Source organism: Rhinolophus ferrumequinum, chromosome 21 (assembly GCF_004115265.2).
Source record: "Rhinolophus ferrumequinum isolate MPI-CBG mRhiFer1 chromosome 21, mRhiFer1_v1.p, whole genome shotgun sequence".
Classification (NCBI taxonomy): domain Eukaryota; kingdom Metazoa; phylum Chordata; class Mammalia; order Chiroptera; family Rhinolophidae; genus Rhinolophus; species Rhinolophus ferrumequinum.
The window spans coordinates 23,155,371-23,176,663 of record NC_046304.1 but is presented as its reverse complement, the minus strand read 5'-3'; the positions used below and the strand labels follow the sequence as shown (position 1 = coordinate 23,176,663).

General features: G+C 36.7%; 1 protein-coding gene across 4 annotated transcripts in view; it reads right to left on the bottom strand.

The window, feature by feature from the left end:
* AP2B1 (adaptor related protein complex 2 subunit beta 1) overlaps positions 1 to 21,293 on the bottom strand; it is a 101,520-nt gene that overhangs the window by 77,736 nt on the left and 2,491 nt on the right. For all 4 annotated transcript variants that reach the window (XM_033089387.1, XM_033089391.1, XM_033089389.1 and 1 more), the window contains exons 2-5: positions 18,559 to 18,618; positions 13,718 to 13,823; positions 8,921 to 9,056; positions 6,948 to 7,193 (exon numbers count right to left, since the gene is read on the bottom strand). In XM_033089387.1, the coding sequence (XP_032945278.1) occupies positions 6,948 to 7,193; positions 8,921 to 9,056; positions 13,718 to 13,823; positions 18,559 to 18,595 (525 nt within the window). In that variant the 5' untranslated portion in view covers positions 18,596 to 18,618. The remainder of the gene's footprint in view (positions 1 to 6,947; positions 7,194 to 8,920; positions 9,057 to 13,717; positions 13,824 to 18,558; positions 18,619 to 21,293) is intronic.

Below are 21,293 nucleotides of genomic sequence, written 5' to 3'. Positions count from 1 at the left end.
GTATGTCTAAAAATATTTGTAAATTTGGATAACTACAACTTCTGTTTCAGTTGGCAGAATATCAGAAAATATTGGATGCAATTTTGAATTATGTGTGTACCATGACCAATTCCAAATGCATTTTGCTCCATAGACTTCTTCATTTAATAAAAATGTTTTTATTATAATGCTGTCCTCCATCAAAATTTGTATTTTAAATATTACCAAAACACACTTACTTTTAAAAAATGCACTTAAAAAAAAAAAAAAACCCTACATTGGTAATAATTGATAAAATAAAAACTGATTTAAAAAGTGAGAACAGAAAAAGATTTCCATCAAGTTTATTAAAAAGGAAAACAAAAATTGTTTGCATCCTCTGTAAGTAGAGGCAGAAAAACACTCAGGTCAATCCGTGGGAAATTCAAGAGGTAAGCAGTTGGCCTTTTATCAAAGCAGCCTCCAACGATTCCACTTACTCAACACTCCAATCCTGCAGGAATTAACAGCAGCTCCTCTTTTAGTACCAAATGTAACATTACTCACTTGAGAAGCCCAGACACAGACAGAACTTATTATCTCCTACAGTCCACTTACCAAGTATGTACCACATACTGACATTCTCACACAGGCCTGAAATCCTACCAGCTCTGGAACTCCTTTACGGACATCTGGCATGAAGAGCACTCTGCATTTCTAACTTCATGTGTGAATAATAGTTTAATTTTATAACTCTCCTATTCAGTGATACATATTTAGGGATAACAGAAGTCATATAATTAAAGCACTAAATTAAGTGAGGTCATTAAGCTTTTCCATGCGTTCTAGGCCTGTCTTCAATAAACAATTTCACATAACCCACAAGGACATCAAATACATTCTGACAAAAATCCTCAAAATTACAAAGTAATCTAGAGAGACTTGAGTTTTTCAATATTTATCATCTCAGACTGAAAACACACAATAAAAGTCCTAAATAAAAATTACAATAATTGGAAAGTGCATAATGTTAAGTCTATTCAGGAATAAATGCATTTTAAGCATTTATTGTATGTCAGGCATTATAAATTATTAAACAACTATTCCTAATGTTTTAACATAATCCAGTAAAATAGGCATTATTACCTCTACTTTACAGATGAGGAAATTAAAGCTCATTTTAAGTAACACGTCGAGGCCACATTTCTAGTAAACAGTCATCCCACAACTCAGAACAGCAACCACTCTGGCCCTAAAGGTTATATGCTATTTCCACAATCCAAATTTTCACAACCTTAGCACTACTAATGTTTTGGGACAAACGATTCTTTGCTGCAGGGGGCTGTCCTGTACACTGCAGGATGTTTAAGGTATCCCTGGACTCTATCTACTAGATGCTAGTATCACCCTTCCCATCAGCTGTGACAACCAAAAGTGTTTTCAGACATGGCCAAATGTCCCCAGGGAGCAAAATCGTCCCCAGTTGAGCACTACTGCCAGAATCCCATGCTGTTTCTACATGCTGGTTAGCACACAGTTACAATACCCACTTTTTCTGAGAAATGTAATTTTTCATAAAACAGCTTTCCGGAATAAGTTCAAATTGAAAGAAACTGGCAGTTTAACTCGAACCTTTGCTAAAGGCTATATTGGGCCAAGTTGAGGCTATTGTAAGAGAGAACCCTCTTGTGCAGGAGAACCCTCAACCAATGAAAATGTATATTTTTTACTAATTCAGTAAAAAATTTTGTGCTTTGTCAGAGAGATAGAGCAATGAATGAGGGGTGTTCCCATGAGCAGCTCTCAGAGTGATGGAAGCAGAACTGAGAAGGTTTAGAAGACAGAGACCAAAGAGGTGAAGTCGCTAAACCATAGGGACTTAGAACTGAACTCACACAAAAAAAGCAAAGCACAGGTGGTGGGGCTGTCAAAGGTGTCTCTAGAATAGCAGATTCTAGCATAAATATGTTAGCTGAAATTGGAACATCTCAAAATGCCTCTAAGAGAGAAGAGAAAAACCATAGCAAGGAGAGAAAATTCTAATGTATGGTCAAAAAGCTAGAGAATAGTCACCGTCACTCAAAAGTGTATTTTTCTTGTAAATACAACTTTGTGAGAGAAAAAATTTTAAATTCTGACATTCATGAAGAAATCATGGGAGCTAGATTCCTGTAGGTCCAAAGTGTTTCCTCATTCTGAAGACAGGTTCACTTTCAAAATAATGGACTAATAAAATCTGCATCTGAAATTAAGTTTCGCTCTAATTCCCCCCAAAAGACTTGACTGTGTGAGTTTGTACAGATAATCAAAGGGATTAGAACCTTTTAAATTAATATTGTAGCATTAACATTAACCTTTGCCCAATATCTGCTTCATAATTATAGTAGCAGCAGCTATCATCTCATGAGCTCCCATAAACCAAGCACTTCAATAGGTGCTTTTTATGCAACAACTCAATTAATAATCCCATCAACTATCTAAGATGGTATCTCTCATTGTACAGAAGAGGAGACTCGGGGAAGTTAAGCTAGGACTTAACAGTCAGAATTTTTTAGTTCAAAGTCTAGCTTTTCTCTTTCAAATAGTATCACACTGAAAGTCAGTTTTAACTAAAGTACAAATGGTAAAACTGCAGGAAAATGAGGTGTGTGTGATCCTCTCCAAAAGACAGGGAATGAAAAGGTAACACAATTCTATTACTTGTAGCAAGGTAAACTACCATTCAGAACCAGCCTGGAGGTCAACATAAGCCCAAGAGTAGGCAGATCTTCTTGATCAACGTTTTACTCTCAGATTTGAGTCATTTCTGCAGATGTTCAAGTACTTTGACATCTAGGATGCCCTTCTGAAGAGAGCTACAAGAAAACTACTAAGGCAGAAGCATTAATTTCTTCCGCAAGAGATTCTAATACTTGCTGATGCAATGCTGCCCCCATGTGGAGCAACTTCTGAAAAAGTGGAACAAAATTACCTCTTAAGAGCAGTGAAATAGGACTCATGTCCATCACCAGAGTAAAAGGATTAAGATTTCAGTATTAAAATACTTCTAGACAATCAAAGGCCTTTATATATTCAAAATTTTAACCATTTTAAGAAAGGTAAATAGTTCTAATTCTATTGTATACATACATCCATGAAGGCAGTGACCAGTGATATGTACTGGGGACTCAGAACTAGGTTAGAATCCTGGCTACATTACCACTAGCTGTATGACTTTGGGATAATTCTTTAGCCTCTCTGAGTGTACAATTCTTGATCTCTAACATGGAATAACCTCTACTTAACTGGGACGATATATTGTAAAATATTTTAAGTAAAAACATCTATCACTGTGCCTGGCACCAAATGCACTTAAAATTCCCTTTTCCTAATGACACAAGGTCATCATAAGCCTTAGGAACTTCTCAGATGTTTGAGCTACTAACCCTTACATTCTACCACTAGACCTTGGAAGTTACTTAACATTCATGCACTCGTTGGTTTCCTATCGGCAGCTTTTGACCCAACTAACAACATAAAGATCAGTGATCTAATGACAGTTGAAATACGTTTTGGTAAAAAGCAGGACATACAGTTGAGATGAAAGTACGAGTTCAGGGATCAAATATATGGCGATGGAAGGAGAACTGACTCTGGGTGGTGAACGCACAATGTGATACATAGACGATGCAATACAGAATTGTACACCTGAAATCTATGTAACTTTACTAACAATTGTCACCCCAATAAACTTTAATTTAAAAAACAAAGTGAGTTCAACATCAAAAGTAGGTGTGTGTGTACGTTAGCTACCTCTAAGTTCAAATTTTCATTTCTTAACTAACACAAGAATTGAGACCTAAAAAAATGATTTGAATGATTTTTTGAGTAGGTAAAAGGAGGCCAGGACAAGCGTCAAGACAAGCAAGGCACTCCAGCCACAAAATTTAAGGCGGCACCCCACCGTCAGGCTCGTGCAGGTACAGAGGTGGCACCTGAGAGTGAACGTCTCCTCAAATTTTGCACCCTGGCTGCTTTGCTAGTAATAAGTCAAACATTATCAGAGAAAAGTTCTACTACTGAGAAGTCTGATAAGAATCAGAAGGATTTTTTCTTTAGGGAAGTAGGTCCAACAATTTAATATCTAACGCTGACACCGGCTCTAGGAAAATCTGCAATAAAGATACAATAAAACAAAAGGCATTCCCTCAAGTTTCTCAAAAATCTACCAAGTAACTTTAAATTTCCTCTGAAAGTTTTCTCAAAGATACTTGTGAAGATCTCCCCAAATCACTTCCTGATTTGTTGTAGTAATAATAGGTTAAGAATTATTAAGAACATTACAGTTTACAAAACATTAGTTTTGAGCTCTTAATTCTTGTTGATTCTTATGATACATTAACTTCAAATAGAGACCCATTCATGTGTTACCTATTTAAATTACACATAGGTATGGGTTGGAGGAAGAAAACAGGTAAAACAAGACTGGTATGTACTGATAATTGTTGAATCTGGTGATGGTAAATGAGTTCACTTTATTTTGCCATTTGAACTCTTTTGCTGCGTTAACTGATTTCAAGTTTTATTTTCAAAATGTGTCAGAAATCCACAAAAAACAAAAAGTTGATATTTTGACTATTTTATGCATTTAATAACAATTTGAGCTTTGTATATAAATGACATTTTTATGTATAAAAATTTCCTATTGGGCCGGCCTGGTGGCTCAGGTGGTTGGAGCACCGTGCTCCCGAGGTCACCAGTTCGATTCCCACAGCGGCCAGTGAGCTGTGCCCTCTACAGCTAAGAATGTGAACAACAGCTCCTTGTAGCCGGGCTGCCGTAGGCTGCTGTGTGCTGCTGCGGGCTACCGTGTGCTGCCAGGAGCGGCCAGTGGCCCGCGTTGAGTGGCCGGCAGCCAGCATGACAGGCCATGGCGTGCTGTGCGCGGCCATGGGCTGCTGTGAGCGGCCGACTGCCTCTGCTGGGGGGGAGCGCAAGACTCATAATACCAGCATGGACCAGGGAGCTGTGTCCTACACAACTAGACTGAGAAACAATGGCTTGAACCGAAGTGGGGGGGCGGGGGAGAGGCGGAAGAAGGGGAAAAAAGAAAAAAAAAAACACAAATTTCCTATTGTTATTCATTCTTGAAAAATACAAAAATATAGAAAAATATACACCTGGTTTCCTAAACTTCCTTTATGGAAGTTTCCATCCGTAGTCAATGGATGGAAATATTCATTCGGATATATCCAACCGTCACGGCAAAAGGGCTAATTTTCAATGTGTTTGAAAATTCCCATAATCAAAAGTATAAATATATAAATGGCATACGTATACTACTTGAGTACTATGGACTGGACGAAACCAGCCCTTCCTCTACAATGAAAACTTTGAATAAATCAGACAAATTAGGCTTGTCCCAGAATTGTTCCATCCTCTCAACTGATCTGAACAAAGATTTCTAAGTAGTACTTGGATACAAAAAAAAAAAAAAAAAAAAGGTGCCTTTACTAAGGCCTTAGTCAGTCCCTATCGCTGACCACCTAATTTTATAGGTTCTGCTTTGAAGAACTGACATTAGTACAGAGATGCCTTTTTCTCCCCAAACTGGAATTGCCTGTATGATTTAGAACTCGGTTTCACTTCGCTCAACTCCACAGTCTTAGCCCCACTAGATATTTAACAAGCTACCAGAGGGTACATGACATCCTACTCATCTGGATGCCCAAACACTTTCCATCTTCTCATTTGTCCTCGGTAGAAAATTTCAAAAACAGTTGCTCAGAATAACAAAGAGAATCAAAAGCAATGCCAAAACCACAATTTGGTACCAGCTAAACATTCTATAAAATAGACACTATTGACTTACACATTTATTTCTTTATGGACTTTTTAAAAAAGTGCCACATGGTACTAATTTGAGGGGGAAAAAGGCAGGGTTGAATCTTCTAATACTGGTAGTGATACCCTGTCAGAAGTCATGGTTTAAGCACGTACACACCCACATCCACGTCTATGCCTAGGTGGTGGTTGAAAGATTCCTGATGGTAGGTAGTACCACATTACCTTTAAAAAAAAAATGTGGCTTGCTTCATCCTCTGACCTTGATATTAAACTTAAAGGATAATGAACAGAAGCCAAAGCTACCCAAAGAATTAGATGAACCAAATGAAATGTCAAAGCAGAGATCTGAGCAAGTAATTTCCAAGTGAGAGACAATGTCTACTCAAGACAAATTCCAACTCTCTATTTCAAAAAGTTCAAAAAAAAATATCCAGAGATTACCCACTGATTAACTCTTAATGTTATTCTCTTCCAAGTAAACACTGCATTAGGCAAAAGGGGAAGAGAAAGTGGCTATGTTCTTCCATCTCCTTGCAATGATATGTAGAGCTCAATTCAAATGAGCTTCAGTGACCAGCAGAGTCAATGTACCACTTGTGCTACTTGGCTCCCCTTTTATTAGAGGCAAAGTTTAAAATGCCAGTAAGAGAAATACAAGGCCCCAAAACTGGAAGGTGTTATGTTCTGCCAAATATTTAACACATAATCAAGTAAGCTAAAAAGAATCGTGTCCTGGAATTTTCCTATAGAAGAATGCATTACAATAATTAGGCAATAAAGATAACTTTCATTCAGTTTCTATTCCCACATCACTAGAAAATACCACAAATATCTACCTGAAGAAATAATCTTTAAAAAAAACAAAATGATGTAAGCTTCAGGTAAATCCTCCTTAAGAAAATGATGAAAGAACTGGTTTGTTTCTGAGCCAATACAGAGGTAAGTATGATACAAAGGTTTGTTTCAAGACCCTTGTATTTAAGTACTTGGTTTGCACGTCAGAAACACCTCGCGAGATAAATTATCTGAGGAACACAAAAATATCATGTTTCCCACAGCTAACCTATGGCTCAATGGCCCAAAGGTAAGATTTGTTTTAAACATGCTTTTTAAAGGGACCCATTTTAAATACTGCTCTCTTTAGAAAAACAGAAACTTATTACCATTGGATTTGAATCTGCTATGAGATCCCGCAGAGAATCCAGGAATCCCTGATCTTCCACCATTTGGGCATTGATATCATGGAGTTTTGCCACGCAGACTGCTGCTGTTTTCCGAACATAGGGGTCTTCATCCTTCAAGCACTTGCGGAGGGGCTCACAGAGATATTCCGTAATCTTGTCCACCCGTATGCACCCCATGGTTCTGACTGCCAAGGCCCGTATCAGAGGGTTGGGATCTTCACAGTCCTACAAAAAACAATCATTGACAACTTCAGTATACACGGTGACTAAAACTAAACAGTCCAGTTTGCATAAGCCATAAAAGAATATTTCATTGATATAAACTTCCAGTTACGTTCAGAACCCAAATCTCCCATGCTATTCCTTTCCTAAGTACAAATCTTAACTGACAACTTAAGAGTTTGGGTTAGGAATTCATTTAATTGTTATACACACAGAATGAAGAAATGCCCAAAATTCTTCCCAGGGCTGAGCAAAAGCCTAGTGAGCTGGTGTTACCCTTCCTATGGCTATTAGTGTACCTGCCCTAAAAACAAAAAAAGGCCTTTGGCCTTGTAGTCTGGTACACGAAAAAAAAAGAGAAATTGGAAAGATGTGTCCCACTCCACTGTCAGTTCGCAAATAGCAAGTAGGGAAAAAAAAAAGAGTTTGGCCTACAGCCAAGAAAGCAAAGGACAGCACAGAGGCTGGTTTGGGCCTGACATCTCTGAGATCCTGATGAACAAACATTGTCGTTTACTAGCCAATGCTATTCCAAATGCAGTACAAATAGAACACTTAGTAAGAAGGAACACTCCTTAAATTGCCCTACTTTAAAAATTGTCTTAAAGCATTATAAACCTACATGCAGCTAATTTCCAAAAAATATAAACTAAATTCTTTCCAATGACAGTGTTATTTATGAACCACCAGAGAGAAAGAATAAAATGTTCTCTCTGATTCTGTACAACGTGTAGCTAAACACAGGAAAAGAACCAAAATTCCCCGAGAAGGAAAAAAGCATATTGGTTATTTTTCAAAACAGTTTAATAGAAGCTAATTTTAGAAACGCCGTCTTTTTCAAAAATGCAGACTAACTTCCAGACAAAGAGAAGTAAAAAAAATATATTAATAAGAACAACCTCATTATGTTTATCAAATCTAATGAGCAAAAACTGACTGAATATATTCAATTAAGGAATTTTTTAATGGTCAATTAATTAAGATATGACGGTGGTATTATGGTTATGTTTTAAACAGATCTGATTCTGACAAACGTAAGGATAAAATGACAAATCCCTAACAAATGGATGTTTGGGATTTGCTTTAAAATTAGTCACTAGGAAAGAGGATGAGGGTCAGGAGAGTATGTATGGGGAGCATAAACTAAACAAGACTGGTCATGCGTTGGTAACTATTGAAACTGCAAGTGGGTATTTAGGAATTTATTATACTATTCCCATTACTTGACTATGTCTGAAATTTCCCATAATAAACAAATGTAATCAAATGTTGTAAGACCTATTAATAAAAAATATAAGTTTTAGCTCCTGTAGCTTCCACTACTTCTGACCTGTAAGCATAATTTCTACAAAGATAAAACAGGTAAAGCCCCAAGTTACTAATACTACAATAATACACTCAACCTTTGTCAGGCTTGGAAGCCTTTGTGAGCCTTTGTCAGTTCACAAAACAGTGAGATTTCACCTAGGTTTCTTCTTCCATCTGGCAAGGACGCACCAAGCCCAGCTAACAGAAGGCTCACCATATGGTCTGCACCGGATGACAAATGCTGGCGTAAAACATGAACATTCCTAGTCACTGCCAGTACTTCTCGAGAGGCCCTCTTCTAGAACAGAGGTTGCTTATTTGCAATGCAGACACTAACCGAAAAGGTTATATATCAAGAGACACTTCTGATAAGGTTATGTGAAGAAGAAGAGATTGCTCGTGAGTCCTTGGAGAACAGTTACCTTCACAAAGCTGTTGACAGCCATGATGGCCATGTCGGGCTGACTCTTGGCATAGTTCATCAAGTACAGATACACGAGTTTCTTTAGTTCCAGGTTGTCAGTCTGCATACAGTTCACTACATCTGGAAAGAGAGAGCTGAGAAGAGGACAAAAGAGAAAGGGAAAGTGAATAGATGTTGGTGCCAAGCTGTTGTATAAAACACGAAGAAATGGCTTTATTTTACAAAATGATATGATGCAAGGACAAATGCCCCCTACAGTGAAAATAATAATTACAGAAATTAATTACTAAAGATCTCTAAAAATAGATGTAAAAAAACCTTTTTATTATGAATATTTTCAAAGAAACAAAAGTAGAAAAAGCAGTAAAATGCACTCAATGTATCCATTACTCAGCTGCAAGTAAATATTGATACATGCCCAATCTTGTTTCATATACTCTCTCTTCCCCAGTCTCTACCCCATCTAGTTGCTCTGGATTCTTTTTAAACAAATCTTAGATATCATATCATTTCATATATAATATTTTAGTGTATATCTTTAGCAATCTTTTTTAAAAAACTACTATCTTTATCACACAAAAAGCTGACAATTCTTATCAATTCATTGCAGTTTCAAAGCACTACAGCTGTTATTTTTTTAATGCTAATATTTGTCCATCCTTGACAAGTGGGAACTTACTCAGCTCCTGAGTCCTTGTGATATGACCTTCCATTTTCAATAGCTTCCTCGCTTTCAGGCAGAATAAGATGCTACATCTGGGCTCCTTTTATACATTTCAAGTCCCACAACTGGGTAAGTCTTTTCTCTAAGACACCCTGATTTCCTTTTAGTGGAATTTATTTTTAACTTTACACATTCAGACCAATGAAAATTTCACTGTGCGCAAATATAAAAGGAGTTTATACTTTTCCCAAGCTCAAGTCACTTCATAATTTTACCATTCTTTTATAGAGCCAAAAGAAAGAAATTTATGTTTCCATTCACAAAGGAGCACCATTAGCTTGGATGGTTTGAGCCTGTTAGATTTTAAAGTGTAAGATGCACTTTTAAAAAACAGGCTAACGGCAATTTTTTTTTTAAAAAATTGTTAAAAAATAGGTTAACTATAATTTTACGGGAAGTTAGCAGTTAACATCCCCTTAAGGCTTTATCAAAGTATCTTATAAATTTTAAATTCTTGTAAATAAGGAGAAGCAAATGTCCATATATTTCTACAGAAATATGAATGACAGAAATAATTGGTCACATGGTATAGCTCCCATACACACATAAAACCAATATACAGAAATAGAAATTATTTACAAAAAGGAAGATGGATTGCAAAGTCAAAGAATCTACCATATCTCCAATGAACCAATGACTTCTGCCCTGGCAGGCAAACTACTTGTTTACCTTGTGCAGTTTCATGTACAGGTAGATATTTAACAAATACTAATAAACACTCTCCAAAAATGAGTGTTCTTTCCATTTCCTAGGGGAATAGTTTATGTGCAAACCAACTATAAAACAAGTAAATAAATGTGAAACATTGATTAATAGTAAATTTAAGATCCTAAATAATTTAATTCCAACCATCTGCACAAGATCAAGAACAGTCACAGTTCTGTTAGGTACCAACCTATAAAGCTAGAAGCCTGAACCTCCAATATGGTAGCCACTAGTCACATGTGGCTTGCAACGTGGCCAGTCCAAACTGAGATGATGTATATGTAAAACACACTGTATATGAAGACTTAGTATGAAAAATATAATGCAAACTATCTCATCAATAATTCTTTTATTGATTTCATGCTGAAATGATACTACCTGGGGTTAAATAAAATATATTGTTAATTTCATCTATTTTTTACTTTAATTTTAATGTGGCCACCAGAAAATATTAAATTACATATGTGGCTCGCATTGTATTTCTATAGGATAGTGCTGAATTTGAGATAACTTGCAGTGCAGACTGAAATATGATAACCTACCAATAGCTAATCTCTATTCTGTTTCTTTGAGCTATCTTTCCAGGCACAGCACAAATCCCATCTCTTCCAAGAAGGGTTCTGCAACTATTGCTATTTACATGGATCTCTCTGTTATAGAACTGTGATAGCCTTATAATGTATACCTCTAGTACCTTATTACCGAACTGTATTTTATTATTATGAAGGCTAAAACACATCTATCCTTTTGTTTTAATTATGACATGTGGTATAGTGCAAAGCACAAAATAAACAATCAGCAACTAACAGATGAACAAATAGTATTTACCAAGCATGCAAAAGGAAACTCAAAGATTTTAGCTTTCCTGGAGGATACAGAAACAAACCTGGTAAGAACAGAAATGCCCCACCAATAAAGGACGCTGACTTTTACCAGCTCATCTGTACTGATACTCTCGATCCAGATTTATTTCTTGGCAACAAACAAACAAACCAACCTTCAGTGACGAGATAGATCATGGTAAACTACAGCCTGTGGGCCAAATTCAGCCCACCACTTACGTTGGTACAAGTGATGAGCTAAATGTGGTTTTTACATATGAACATTCACACCTGATTTGATGCTAGAGAGAAGACTAACTTTGAACCCCAAATAAACAAATTGTTCTTCTCTCCAAAAAGGATCCCAACTTCTCCAGTAGACGTACAGTACAAAAAAACTATACTCATTATGTTTTTAATTTCATCAACAAAATATTTGTGGAAAATTGTTTTCTCTCATTATATAAATTACTTACATAATATCCTCAATGTTTTGCCTCTTGGCCTGCTAAGCCTAAAGTATTTACTATCCTGACCTATACAGCAAGTCTGCCGAGCTCTGTCATAGATGGTCACAGAACAGCATGTTAAGAATCCAACGTGCTTATGTGCTAACAAAACTCCAACAACAAAAACCCGCCTCACAACAGCAGCACCTGGAACACAAGATACTGAGACACTTATTGCCACCGTTTTCACCTGAGCTCCTATCAGGTTAGGGAAGCTGTTCTCACCTTTCTGGTCTCATGATCCCTTTAAAACACTCTTAAAAATTACTGAGATCCCCAGAGAGTTTTTGTTATGTAGGTTATACCTATCAATATTTTACCACATCAGGAATTAAAATCAGAAATTTAAAAAATCTTTATTAATCCATTTTAAATAATAATACATTTCACATTAACATAAATATCATTTTAAAGTAAAAATTTACTATTTTTTTAATTAAGAAGATGACATCACTTTGTAATTCTGCAAAAGTCTTTAATGTCTAGTTTAAACAAAGGCAGCTGGATTCTCATCTGCTTCAGCATTCAACCCACTGTAGAATGTTGTTTTGGTTGAAGTGTAAGAAAATCCAGCTCATACACATATATAAATTGGAAAAGGGAGGAGTACTTTAATGACTTTTTCATATAATTGGATATCCTTCTTTGATACATTAATGCTAGACAAACTAGCTTGTTTTGTTTTTTTTTGTTTTGTCTCGTCTAGTCCACAAAATGGTAGTTTCTTAAAAGTTAGTTGCAATGTAGACTCTGAAACCACATCAATAGACTTTTTATATTAGGTTACATTAAAATGTATTCATTTATCATTTATTTTTAATGGATCTGTTAGCCATGCATAATTTTGTGATATATGCACCTGGTCATTTGGAAAATACTGGTTCAATGAGTTATGCATATCTTCCTTATGTTGGCATGTTTTCATTATATAACAGCAAATAATCACATTTATTAACTTCACCACCAATCTATCTCATCAGAAAAGTCTTTAAGTACTGAGAAACTGTCAAGCTCACAATGGGAGCTACAAGTCTCCTAACACTAATTTCTACTTTAAAGCTTGAAATTTATTGTCAATTTTTTTCATTTAAAGTGACAGATTCACTTTATTCATTTTTTATAAAATGTCTCCCAAATACTGAAGTCTAATTAATTATAATTTGTCAATCATTCTTTCACATAAAAATGGTGTTCCCAATTCAAACAATCATGCAAGGGCTTTTTTTCAAGCCAACCATCACACCTTACTATACAGCAGAAGTGCTTTATGCATAATTCCTATTTCATCACACATTATTAAAAAGGTTCAAGATTTAATAAAATAAATTTTGAATGCTTCATGAAGGACAGTCCTAAGTGAAACTGCCCTTTTTCTCCTGCAAGTACATGGTGGTAAAGAATACAGTAACTACTGTTACAGTTCGGCACCACTGCCTTCATTCACGCTATGGTGTCAATACAATGAAAAAGGCAAATAACATCTCAGTATTATTATAAGAATAGCTTTGACTTCACGGACCCCCTGAAAGGGTCTTGGGACTCCTCAGCAGCCTGCAGACAAACCTCACTTATTTCCAAATGGTCTTGCCAAATTACAGAAATAAAAACAAACAAAAACCCAAATGGATTTTGTTATCACTGATTGTATCCTGAATTCAGCAACTAAATGTAGAGTTATAAATTTGACGGCACTGGGTTGAGCCAGTTAAAGAACATATGAGCTTCTGCTTCTCAGTATATTTTTATCATTTTCTAAAATACCTCAGCAACAGATCTGTAACTGTGCCAGCTCTCAGGAGGTTTTATGCTAGATCTGTATGCAACAAAATCAAACTGGTTTCTCTCTCCCCATCCTCCCTCCAAAAAACTTAAATCACAGAATTAATATAAAAGCAAATAAATTTCCTGATGATGTTTTCAGGGGCAAACCCATTCTTACAGGTCCCATGATTGTAACAGTTTTAAGTGAAAAGCAATAAAAGCCATGAAACAGGGGATGGGTCTAAAGTTACCAACACTAGGAGTATTCCACTTACCTAACATCCTTCCCCACTGTCATAGCAGCAATGACTTTCTTCACAGCCTCCTTCCTCTTTTCTTTTTTTTCATTGTTGAGTTCAGCCTTTAATTCAAAGATTTCTCCTATAAGAGAACAAGTGGATAAGTTCCCACAAGACTAAAGAACTAAAGCAGACTACTATGCTATGTAATAAGTAACACGACAGCTGACCAGAGGCAGTGCAGCAACTGAAATAAGATTATTTAAAAATTATAGAATAGGCACGATTCAAATCCCTAGAATATTAACTGACCGATTCATAAGGACACCATCTTTTAGGTTATTGCCAGAGAGGAAGAGGCAACCCAGATCTTAGGAGGCAAAGGAGTGGGAAAAACCAAGTCTCATGATATCTTACTACAATGGAGAGAGAATGGCATCAGAGGGATGATCTCCCATCAGAATTTCAGGGCCCTAAGGAATAAACTAAATGTAGAAAGGGAACAGGTTCACAAATCAGTGCTTTGAAATCCCAAAAGACTCCAGATTTCATGTCATTCACCCACTCTCAACTTCACAGATAAAGAACTGAGGCTCAAAAGTCTCAGACTGAGCTAGTGACAGAGGGTGTGTGTCTCTTGATTCCAAAGGTTCTCAACCTTGGCCACACATTATTAGCTAGGAAGTTTTTAAAAATAACAATGCTTAGGCTCTGCTTTGGTCCAAATAAATCAGAATGTCAAGGAGTAGAACTCCTTGTATGTTCATATATTTTAAGTTCCCTCAAGTGATTCTAATGCACAGCCAGGGTTGATGCACAACCAATCACTGCTCTACTCTGATCAGTACTTTAAGAAGTTGAGGAGGAGGAAGAAGCTAACAGAGTTTAAGGCTTTATTCTAGTCAAACCACACAACAGAAATAATAATCTTGAAGCTTCAACCATGGTACAAACCAAAGCCATTCCTAAAGGTACAATTTTGAATGAATGCGCAGGCCCTGCACTGTGAAATGACATGGTGTCACTACTGTTTTACGGCCCAGGCTCCCCTATATTCAGAAAGCTGGAGCTGAATGAAATAAGGGAAGGTAACAACCCTCCACCTGGTTTTAAAAGAAAGAAGAAAATACACCACTAAACCAATGAAAAAGAAGTTGACTACTCCCACTTCAACCTTCCATCTATACCCTTAAACTCTTCTACAATATTGCCTCAGTTTCCTCCGCCTTTATGACAGTTCTTGACGTTCATTTTAACCAGGTATCGCTCATCAGTATAGAAATAGTGGGTACAGCAAACCATGTTACCTGCTGAAGCATCTAAATGGGAAGGATGAAACTGTAAACACAGAAGTTGAACACTAAAACAGCTTGTTACCTCAATATCCATTGCCAACAAGGCAATCAAATTCATGTTACAAACACAGTTGTTTTATTTAATCGACAACTGCAAAAACAGCACAGCCAGAAAAGCTGCACCCTGTAAAGAGTCATTCTCCTCTTCACCAAGTCCTTTGCTGCCAAAGCCAGCTCTTAGGGGGTCCTTCCATTATTTACTTCTGGGAACAGTAAAAGACAAGCAGCAGGGTTTCAGAAAATCTGAATTGTGAATAGCAGCAGGGGTTGAAGAATCAAAACAAGCTGTAACTGAAATTATTCCAACTCCAATAGCATAAACTTAAAGAACATGTTACCGCAGCAATTCTGGTGGGTGTTGCAGGAAGTAAAAGGAACACAGTCTATCCATTTTTAAAAATGTGGTATTTACCCAGCCATGACTCATCCGTAAGTCTCAAAGTTTTATATGTCCCTAATTGGAAAAAGGTTATCAGGACCCATTACCGAGAAGGTTTGAAGAATTAGGTGAGTTTTTAAAGTATAACTTTTTATGTCATTATAGACAATATCCTGGTCATCGAAGCCCACAAAATGTTAACAAAAGAAATACATACATTTCAGAATAAGAGAATTAGAAAAAGCTGAAAATGAACGGCAAGGGGCTAAAGGCTTTTGTGAGGTGTAAGCAATAAAAATAGAAAGGAAGGAGTTGGGAGGGGCCGAGGAGGGGCACCAAGTGACACGGTATCTGGTACATACCGCACCTTTATTAAATTCTTATCCTTTTTCCCTCCTTCTCCCCTTATCAAATTTACCAAGCCTTTCTAGCAGCTAGCAAAAGTTCTCAGTCTTGGCTACACATTAGAAAAATCTGGGGAGCTTTTAAAAACCGCCATACTCAGGTGATACCCCAGACCAGTGAAATCAAGTATCTGGGAGTGTGGTGCGGGGGTGGGACCTGGACATCAGTATTGTTTTCAATTTCACTGGGCAATTGCAATGTGGAGGTAAGTTTGAAAGCCACTGACTGGTACATAGTTGATATAATAAAGCAACTAACTATGGAGTTTCCTGTGTAAGAATTTGTTTACCTTACATAACTCCGTAACAGGACAGATCTGCTTACGCTTTCCACGAAATGTTCTGGTGCTCCTTGCGCAATGCAAGCCACTATAGTGTGCGCTCCTACTTTTTCTTTTTTTAAAATCATTTAATCTTAAAGTTGCAAGATTCCCCAACTGTTAACATTATGCCACATTTGCTTTATTATACTTTCTATATACTTTTTTTCACCCTGAATCATTTAACATTAAGCTGCAGACAGCATGTCTCTTTAGCTCTAAAGGTCTGTGTAGAATCTCTAAGAACAAGGAATTACCTTACGTAACCACAATACAGTGATCAAAACCAAGAAATTTAACACTGATACATCATCATCATATAGACCCCATGCAAAGGTCTTGATAACGGCCTTACAGCAATTTTACACCCATCCCCCTTGGGCCAGGATCCAATTAGGATCATGCATTACATTTATTGTCACGTCTATCTAGTTTCCTTTCATCTGACAGTTCTTTAGCCTTTGTCTTTCGTGACAGTATTGTTTTAAAAGCAGAGGCCAATAATTTTATAGAATGCCCTCAGTTTGGGTTTCTCATGGGTGTTCCCTCATGATTACATTGAGCTTACCCGTTTCAGCAAGCATCATTCTTAACTGATGGTATGTTCTTCTCAGTATAACACGTAAGAGAAAAATGATGTTAATTTGTTCCATTACTGGTGATAACACTGAATACTTGGCTAAGGTGGTCAATGCCAGGTTTTGACACCATAGTTATTATTTTTTCCTTTGTAATTCGTTAAGTAATTTGTAAAAAGATACTTTTGAGACTGTTTAAATATCCCATTCCCTATCAAACTTTCACCTGCTAGTTAGATGCAATGATGACTCTCGCCTGAATCAATTGCTACTATGATTTATGAGTGTGTGTATATTTATTATTCAGTGGGTTACAATCTACTACTGTGATCACTTTTTAAAATTCTCAAATTATCTCCGATTTGGCGTGGAAGCCCCTTCAAACTGTGCTGCTCCTTGACATGTGCCATCATTTTTTGAGCACTCCCTCACTTTATGGTATCAGAGGCTCAGGTTCATCTTGTACTTTCCCTTGACCCAGCCCTGGAATCAGTCATTTCTCCAAGGAGTCCTGATTCCTTTCAGTTGAGAAATGATATTTAGAAACCAAGATCTGGGTATTAGGTGTCCTTTTGCATCTACTCTGTGTGGAGCAAATTAGGATATTTAATCAGAAACTCCACCAATGTTAGGGGGTTGAGAAAATGTGACTCGTACATAGTAGGCACTCAAATATTTACTGAATAAAAGAATCAAAGTAGAATGACTCTGCAGAGTGCTATTCAAGACCAAACTTAGTGAAATCTGGAGACAGTCAGGAGGCTGAGGCCAGTAAACATTACAAGGGAAACAAGATAAAACTGGGGCAGAGAGGTTGTCATGTTTCAGCGGCTGGAGGAGAGGAGAAAAGGTACATTTGAGAAGGCAAGTTGTTGGAGAATAAGAGGAATGCCCAGAATACTAAAGTAAATATAAGGACTGCTGAATACAAAAGCACAGAAATCTGATCCCAAAGAATAAATAAAGCTCAGCTGACCGACACCACAGGCTAAGAGCTAAACTGGTCTGTCTGATGGGAGGACCACTTACAGCATTAGAAATGAGCTATTTCATTTTCTAACAATTTTACATAAGATGAAGAGGTTAGACTTTCCCAAGAAGAATCCTTAGTTCCTAGGCCAACACTCATATGTAAAAACCAGTATTATATTTCTGATAACAAAGACGATGAGGTTAATAAATTCAAAGCTACTCAAGTAACCTACGACCTAAAAATCATAATATTGACTTTAGAGGTTCCCTGTTTTAAGAATAAAGAATGTATCTAGACAAAGCCTAGACAAAGAATGAAGTAGATCTATCTGGGAGGATATGAAAATGTCAAGTTTCTTTGCAGTTTTGCACGACCCCCTTTTCTTTAAAGATAAATTTTTTTAAATCCCATGTATTAATATATATATGTATATGCATAGAAAAAGATTGAGTGTAAACACCAAGTGTCCCTCAGGAACTGGAATAGGGAGGGAGAGAACTTTCATTTTTACTTTTTACAAATTTATATTTAACAGTACTCCTTGTTATTTCATTTTCAAGTAAAAAATTGAAAGAGAATAAATGTGCTCAGCTCTATCAATGGATCTTCCATGGATCAATGCTGCAGACCTTCCTTTCCCTAAAACAGAACCTTCAAGTCAAAATTAAAACCTATACTTTAATAATTTCCTCAAAACACTTTTCTGTAGAAGTAGCAGATCCCCAGTGAGACTGTCCACGACATGCATGTTTTAAGCAGTCAGGAACATTCTACTTGGGACAATATATTTTTTTTTTTTTCACTTGGGACAATCTTATACCATAACTTTTGAAGAATCTCAAAGCTTTGCTCAGGTCCTCACACTTACCTTTTTTATTGGTTGTGAAGTACTTGGAGTCAGTCATGGTGTTGGATCTTTAATGTGCACCTACAGCAAAGAGAAAAGAATTCCTTTATCCAAGTTATTGATGTCCAGCAAGGCATTCAATTAATTTTAATAACATTTATATACAAGAATTTCTGTATGCAGAAATGAGAATATTCTTCCTTACCACCATCATTGGTGACTCAAAGATAATTAAGAATGTAACTTCTTGCGGCCAATCTATTCACCATTACATTCAACTTTCAATAAAAGGAATCAAAACCACCAAAAAGTTTCAATTAGTAGAACAATGTTCTTTCACGACAAACATCTAGAGAGGCAAGCATGCCTTATGCATGAATATTTTTAAACTATAGTTTTCATATTTCCAATAATTTACACTTATCCCAACTGTATTCCCAAAGAGTAATAGTGTACAGTTAAAAACAAGGCAAGAAACTGAGATGTCTGTCAACATTGCACATAAAAGAGAATCAGAACTGACATAAAACTTAAAAGAACACAGATCCCAGCCTCAACTTTTAACTCTTCTGTTCCAATTTCCAGAATTCATCCAGCTGACACAGGGCTCTTCCAGTAAAACAAAAACAACACGACTGGTCACATTTCTCCCCACATAATGAGAAAATATTTTCTGATTTGAGAAACTCTAAGACTTTGTCCAATGCACTTGACTTCTTTGAATACATTAAAATTTTCTTTTAATAATAATCCTTCTGCTCTCAAAAATGAGTATCTTCTGCGCCAGCCCGGTGGCTCAGGCATTTGAGCTCCATGCTCCTAACTCCGACGGCTGCCGATTCGATTCCTGCATGGGCCAGTGGGCTCTCAACCACAAGGTTGCCGGTTCAACTCCTTGAATCCCGCAAGGGATGGTGGGCTCTGCCCCCTGCAACTAATAAGATTGAACACAGCACCTTGAGCTGAGCTGCCACTGAGCTCCCAGATGGCTCAGTTGGTTGGAGCGCGTCATCTCAACCACAAGGTTGCCGGTCGATCCAAGGGATGGTGGGCTGTGCCCCCTGCAACTAGCAACGGCAACTGGACCTGGAGCTGAGCTGAGCCGGCCACAACTAAGACTGAAAGGACAACAACTTGAAGCTGAACGGCACCCTCCACAACTAAGATTGAAAGGACAACAACTTGACTTGGAAAAAAAAGTCCTGGAAGTACATACTGTTCCCCAATAAAGTCCTGTTCCCCTTCCCCAATAAAAAATCTTAAAAAAAAAAAAAATGGCTTTCAAAAAAAAAAAAGAGTATCTTCTTCCTTACCACCATCATTAACAATACTTATTACCAAATTTAGGACAGATGCCCTGGTACCTGCTCATGGTCAAAACAACATGAGTAATAATATATTTGGCAAACCTATGCACTAAACAAATCAATTTATTTAAGGAACAGGAAAAAGAGCCAAATCTGATCTCTAAAATGTGTTACTTGGACAATCTAAGGGAAATGAGACTCACTTGCTATCTTTCCAAGCAGCTCCTTACTATTAATATTTACAGTCCTCATCCTTATACAATAGTACTTTAGGTTTTACCAGAATTTCACTGAATTACCTTGTTGAAAGAAGTGAGCTAGAACTCACAAATATCATTATAGAATGCACAAATTTGTTTTTGATAGTATTTGTTATAACTAAAAATTAATCTGTAACAGAGGCTGGCCTTACACAGTATTTTCACAATGCCTTTCTAGTAAAAATTCAAAGAATGTTATAATCATTTAATCCATTCACAATGTAAACTAAACATGAAATGAGCCAACTGAAGAACAGAGTCCTTTCCATAAAGGACAAGGAATAAATCTGAAGTTATCATCTAAGCACTTACATACACAAAGAGAAAAACCAGTGTACAGAAATGATTACTAGAGCCTGACAGAAGAGCCACAGCTCAAGGCCATTATGGTCTGTCTCGGATGTTATCATGCCATTCTAAGTCCTATAGGATCATCAAAACTTAAACCTTGCTTAAGATTTAAAAACAAAATCTGCTTTGAAGTTTTCACCCAGTTTCTTCAAAAAATCATTGTTTGCTAAAGTTCTCATAGACATACACACATTTTAAATTCTTAACAGTTTTCAACACAATCTGTTAAACATTAAATTAACCTAGTCTTAAAATCTGCCTTCATTAATGACCCACACATTTCGTTACCTTCCCTAAAAAATTCATTGTCAAGGAATATATTTGTCCTATTCATCGTGAGCATTAAGTATTCTTAAAGTTCATTAAACATTAAGCGATTAATGTACCCATCCACAAAATTTCAGGAAAGAGGAGAAAATCAAGTAATCCTAATTTAGATCCTAAATTAAGAATTCCTGCTCTCAAAGAGAAAGGAAAAACATCACTCTTAGCTTACACTGTTGTAAACACCAGTAATGAAATATCCCTTACCCATTTTGGCAGGGAAACACTATATTTAAGTCAATTTTGCCTTAAGCCAAAAGAAATTCTAAGAAAAATGAAAACAGTTGAAACAAAAACAAATGAGAAGAGGTGGTGGTTGCACAATTGAATGTATGATATGCCACTGAATTGTTCACTTTAAAATGGTTAATTTTAGGTTATGCGAATTTCAGCTCAAAAAATTCCATTTGTATCATTTTTTAAATGAGATACGTTTAATCACATGCCAGAGATGGGCATAACCAGGTTCCCCAAAGCATAGGACGGTGAAAACTGTTGCCTGCATTAGAAGCCA